Raw genomic sequence first — 6,193 nt, 5'->3', positions numbered from 1 at the left:
ACCCCAAATCCCTAACCTATAGAACACACTATCTCATACATGCATGAATGGGAGGGAGAAAAGGAGAAATTCATCTCTTGCTTTCCAAAGGAATGAAGAAGATGATGGTACTCTCAACTATTTCTACATTGACTTATAGCAAAAATTGTACTTTTTCCTTTCTCTTTTCTTGTTTTGTTATTTTTTCTCTTTCTCTTCTTCTTTTTCTCACTCTTTCTTCTTCTCTATCTCACCATTTTATTTCTTTCCTTCTCTTTGGTTCTTTTCTATTTGGTCGTTTATCTCTTCCCTCTTTCTCTTTTCTTTTGTTTTAATTTGTATTTTTTTAGTTTACTACTTTCCCTCCTTTTTATTCTTACTATTACTATTACTATTATTATTACTATTATTATGATTATTATTATACTGGTATATTAATAAATAAAACATAAAAATTACTATAAATTATTTATGCTAAAGATGGACATTACAATATTTTCTTTTAATATCTTTCTGTTTTGACTTGTTAAAAAATTATAGCATGTAACTTAAATTTTTGTTTCATAAAAAAAAATGAGAGAGTTTATAAATAATTGGATTTGTCGCCGTCCAAGTCCCAAGCATATACTTTTTCTTCCTCCGAGCATCCACTTTATCTTCCTTCTGAAGAAGGTTAGTACACTGTACACAACAAAATACTCATTCCGTTTTAAAATTAATATTTAATGTTATTTTAATAAAATTTTAATTTAAAATAAATGTAAATTTTAATTTTGAAGGTAATTTGTATTAATTTTTCACTTCAATGATTATTATAAATACTACTTTTAAAATAGTAATTCTATATTACATTAATGATAATGAAAAATTAATTAATAGTTATTAAAAATATTTTAATAGAATGACTATTGTTATTTTTTTAATTATTTTATTTCTTAATATATTATAAATTTTTTGAATATCAGTAATTTTAAAAAGAGAGAGTATTATATATCATAATTGTTTGAGTGTAGATTACTCTATCTTACCGAACAATATCAAATTCTATCTAATACTTTTTGGTTTCAAAATAATTATAGTAATTAATCATTTTATATAAATTAAAAAAATAATAAATAAATAAAAGAGAATAATAATTTTATTAAACTATCGTATTAACTATTAATTTATTTTATTGTTATAAATATAAAGTAAAAAATAATAATTTAAAAATATGTACATAATATTTATTAAATTGTATAATTAGAAGAAATTAATTAAAATTATATTAAAATTCAAAATCACAATTGTTTTAAAACAAATATTTTTTTATAACTTTAACAATTATTTTAAAATAAGAGATAATTTTTTTTTGGTATAGAATAAGTAGTATTTACTTACTTCAAAATAAATTAAAGTATTTAATAGAAAATTGAGAATAGATTAATTTAGATTTTTTATTTATTTCATAGCATATCTTAAGATCATGATATTGACACTGATATTACCAAGTCATCAAATATTTTTTATTGATTTATTATTCTAAAATAATAGAAAAATAATATATGATAAAAAAAATATAATAACAAAAGAAATACAAAAATATAAAAATAATTTTTTCTATTCCCACTACCATATTTTCCACTAAATATCAACATCACTCTTTGAATGGCACCATTAGTTTACCCACGTCATAATTTTATATGCCTTACTCATGCTCCAACCGGAGTCTAACCTATTCCCATAGGATTCTTCGTCCTGCTACAACTACAACTAACTAAAACCCAGTCCGTGTACCTATTTTCTTCTACCAATGCTAAAGAGTATCTTTGAGATACTTGTTAAAAAATTAATTAAAATTTGTGTTTTTAAATTTATAAAAATTTAAAAGTTGTTTAAGGGCATTTATTAGCATTACCATTTTTGTTTTCCATGAATGGACATTTTTAATCTCACATCAAAACCAAAAAAATAACCAAGAGGAAGATTTATGTTCGTATCCAGCATCTTCTTTTTTAAACTTTGAATCTACTCTATACATTACATCCAAGTAAAGATATAACCAATATTAAAAAAAAAAACCAAACCGTTGATATATTAAAAAGAAAAGGTCAATTCCTAGAGAGGATCCCACAACCACAAGTAGCATTTTTCTCAAAACGTATTACCATATACAAACTTCGTGGCGAAAAATTACTTTCTCGAATACCTCTTTTCTCTATGTCTTGACCCTTCTCCATGGTAAAACGAAAATAAGCTTGTGAACTTCACTTCTATTGTTTTTCTTTCTTTTCTTTTCCGACAACACCGTTGCAGTTCCACTTTTTTTTTTTTTTTTTACTCATAAGCCTATTTTCCATTTTTTTTAAAAAGCCTATTTTGAAACTTTAAGTTTCAATTTCAACTAATTATTATTAAGCAGCAGCAACCGTCCCTGTACGAAAGGAGTAATCCTGTGCTTTGTTTGGCGATGCAGATTTTCTTTGCTCCTTTTTTCTCAAAGCATTCATTGAAGAAGAAATATTCCTATTCTTCTCTTTCGCTTCGTCTATCTCTATTTGTTCATGTCTACACTCTTCACTACAAAAAGGTGTGTCCCCTCTGCAATTAAATCAACAAATTTACACCACCATCAAAACTAGATCTAATAAAAAAATGGATACAGAATTTGTAAAATTACAACTTTCCATAGTAATTTTGTCAATTTCAATTCCAACGAACACGATCAATTTCAAAGTAAAACTAAACATGCATCATGTTTGGTGTAGGGTTTAAAATTTATTATTTCACAGTAAAATTGACAAAAATGACCGTAGAATCACAGTAATTGTGCAAAAGCGATTTAGATTCTCTAATTAATAGCAAAACACTGAAATAAATTTTAGAATTGGATTTTACAAAATGAATCTAGCAATTAGAATAATTAGAAACTGACCTGTACATGAAGATGTCTCTATTGTTTCCCAAAGGTTTCTTACAAAGAAAACAAGCTTCAAGAAAATGAGGTTGATGATCTTCAAATCTAGCATCATAAAATCTACCAGATCTTGGCGAAGAAACCGAAAGGTTCCTAAGATCTCTATTATAAAAAGAAGCGTAACCCAAAGTCCTAGACACAAAACCATGTTGGTAAGAGAAGTGGTTATGACCAGAATACCCCGGTTCCATGTCAGCAATTGAAGCCAAACCATCGTCCTCTTCCAAGAAACAATGTCTTTTTGTAGAACCAGCCATGAATGAAAATTTACGGTTATGTTACGAAAAAGTAGAAGAATTGAATTGAAGAAAGTAGAGAGAAAAAGAAGAGAAGGAATGGGTTTATAAAGTGGTGGGTGAAAGCTTATGGTATGCGGAATTGAAAGGGGATATAAACAGCGGCAGGTTACAACTTACAAGAATCCGTCCCAGTGAATCCATTGGCTTAAAAAGATTTTTTTTATTTTTTTTATTTATTATTTTATGATTTTTGAAAATTGCATAATTGAAGGGCCACCTCATTTATGGCATTGTTGAAGGTGGAAATTACATTAATACCATTGTTGTGATATTTTTATGAAGGACCGTTACCAAATTGACGTCAAAAAAAGGGACCATTACAAATTAAAAATAATTTACTTCAATGCGCTTATATTTTTGTTGATTTATAAGGGTGCAAGTTAGGTTTTGTAAGATTTAATCATTATTTGATAAAAAAAAGAAGGCTTAAGTTTGACTCAATATCTTTTTTTTATGTTTTTTTTTTTTGGGAATGGTTTCTTTCTGAGTGTGGTATAACTTATTCCTTGTTAACGATGTTAGAGTATTAAAGATAAAATATTTGAATTAAAAATTGTGTATAGTTTTTAAAGAGTTATGAATTATATATTTTAAGATATAATTATTATTTGTGAAGTTATTAACAGGCGAGTTAGCATAATATTTTTAATAAATATATTTAAATTAGTAATTTAATATGCTTTTTATAAATATCTAATCTATATTTAACTTAAATTCATTTTTATAATAATATAATATATTCATATTCACTTAAATAAACCAATTTTACATACCTACAAATATTTTTAAAATATTTTTAGTTTTAAAAAGTCTAACTTTGAAACTCATTTATTAATGTAGAGAAAAAAATGATATCTAAAATTCAAACTCACTCTAACTTATTAAATGTTTCAATAACTATCATTTGAATTGTATTTATGTTTTTTTAATGATTTATAAATAAATATTTATTTACACATACTTCTAACTTTGTATTGATGAACCTAGATTATATTCTAGTACACATACAACAATCGTTGTAATTTATTTTTTGGAAAAATGTTGTGTACACCTACAAGGTGTTACCAAAAACATTTTTAATATACTTTATTTAGTATTTTAAATTTAGTTGAATTTTTACAGAGATTATTTTTTTTATTTAATCATTTAAGTTTTATTTAATATTAAATTATGCATGTCGTCATTTAAATTTAAATTTTTTTAAATTATTATCATTACATATTATGATCTAATTGAAACATCGTAACAAGTTAATTGTCTAAATTAATTTGTATGTAAATGAAGTTAAAGATATAAATTATTTGTATATACATTTATTATATTTATTTTAAAGATTATAAGCGTGTTTCAATTATTGTTGAAAAAATAAAAAATATATATATATATTATTTATAAGATTTGATGAATATTTTTGTTTTGGAAAAATATTTGATAAATGTATTTTTTATTTGGATTATGTAATTTTAAATGTGTTTACTAAAAGTGGAGGGGGAGAGAAAAAAAAATGTAACAATATATTTCTTTACTTCTAAATGGAAAATGTAAAAGTATTAAAATACCAATTATATTGGTTATAGCCTTATAGGAAAATGTAAATTTGAAGGAAAATTAAATTGTATAATGTATTTTCAAGAAAACTCTAACATAAAAACAATCAGTTTCCCATTTAAATCAGACATTTGAAATTAAAAATAATAATAATAAAAAATAGTTGCTTTTGGGTAGAGAAAATTGGAGTATATGAATAGTTGATGTATTTCAAAGTTGAAACGTTATGCAGGAAAGAAGGAGAAGGCGATTTGATTTGTGTGTGGCATTTTTGTGGTTTGAATGAAAATAGAAGGGTTGTAAATGGGAAAAAAGGGAAAGAACTTTGAGTTAAACTTTTGGCAGTGGTAGGGTCCAGCATCGACCAAACCGCACATGTCCCTCTCTTCCTTGTCCTCTCCACGTCAAATTGTGCTGGGAAATGGAAGGAAAAGTTGGGTCCCAATCTCTGGCAGCGCGCGTAAAGAGCAACGATACACCGCCCATGTCCTACACTTCTCAGGAGCTAGTTAATGGGGCCAAGAGCCAACTGCCCCCACATTCATCAAATCTAAGCCCAACGAACACACACAGCTGTTAAATAAACTATATAATTGTCCTAATGCGCTACTCTTAAAACACTTCGTAAAGAAAGATAATAATAATTTTAGTAAAAAAAAGTTATAATTCTGATATTTTATTTTTATATTTTGACGGTTAAGAAGTGTTTATAATATTTATTATTATTTTTATTTTATTTTAAATATTTTATTTAAGTTGTGTGTTATTATTAATAAGTTATAAATATTTAACTTTATCAAAACAAACACTAAAATTATTTTTATTAATGGTTGTGATACACAGATAATATAATATTTTTTATATTAATTATACTTAACAATTAAATTCATAAAATATTTTAAGGTTTTGTTTCGTCCCTGCTATTATATACTATCTCTTTTATTTTATAAATGGTCATATTTTGTATATGTAAAGAAGAGTTATAAATTAATTAATGTATATATTTTATATGTGATTATTACTAAATAATTATGTGTATAAATATATTTAATATGTTTTTCTTATCTTTTAAAATAAGTTGATACAATTAGTAAGAGATATAGTTAGAAATAAATTATAAATATATGATTCTCTTAAAATTGAATTCCTAACCATATTAAATAGCACATGCAACATGTCAAAACATTACTTGTCTGACCAATTCGTTTTCAAAATTCTTAATTATTGTCAAGACTTTGAAAATCATAGTTAAGTCAAATAAATAGATAAGTAATTAAAGAAAAAAATAAAATTTAAAATGATTATGTGAAGAGTTATTATATAGTTAAAGTATCATGTATTTTTATACATTGTTCTTAATATAATTAATCTAACAGAATTACACGTAACTATAAATATATTTGAAGTACCT

At 24.8% G+C, this 6,193-nt stretch overlaps 1 protein-coding gene across 1 annotated transcript; it reads right to left on the bottom strand.

Moving 5' to 3' along the window:
• Positions 1-1,930: 1,930 nt before the first annotated feature.
• Positions 1,931-3,351, bottom strand: LOC101494744 (FCS-Like Zinc finger 2-like). The gene is made up of 2 exons (XM_004511697.4): positions 2,894-3,351; positions 1,931-2,559 (listed from the first exon to the last, which is right to left on the bottom strand). The coding sequence occupies exons 1-2, from the start codon at positions 3,190-3,192 to the stop codon at positions 2,373-2,375; spliced, it is 486 nt and encodes a 161-aa protein (XP_004511754.1). The 5' UTR covers positions 3,193-3,351; the 3' UTR covers positions 1,931-2,372.
• Between the last annotated feature and the right edge of the window lie 2,842 nt (positions 3,352-6,193).

This window comes from Cicer arietinum, chromosome 8 (assembly GCF_000331145.2).
Source record: "Cicer arietinum cultivar CDC Frontier isolate Library 1 chromosome 8, Cicar.CDCFrontier_v2.0, whole genome shotgun sequence".
Taxonomy (NCBI): domain Eukaryota; kingdom Viridiplantae; phylum Streptophyta; class Magnoliopsida; order Fabales; family Fabaceae; genus Cicer; species Cicer arietinum.
The sequence above is the reverse complement of the archived record's forward strand: the minus strand, read 5'-3'. Positions and strand labels throughout refer to the sequence as shown.

Bases quoted from the DNA above. Each gene is read 5' to 3' on its own strand.
- LOC101494744 (XM_004511697.4), bottom strand. From the start codon at position 3,192: ATGGCTGGTTCTACAAAAAGACATTGTTTCTTGGAAGAGGACGATGGT. The intron at 2,560-2,893 runs GTCAGTTTCTAA...ATTTAATTGCAG, and splicing joins AGAGACATCTTCATGTACAG to AGGGGACACACCTTTTTGTA.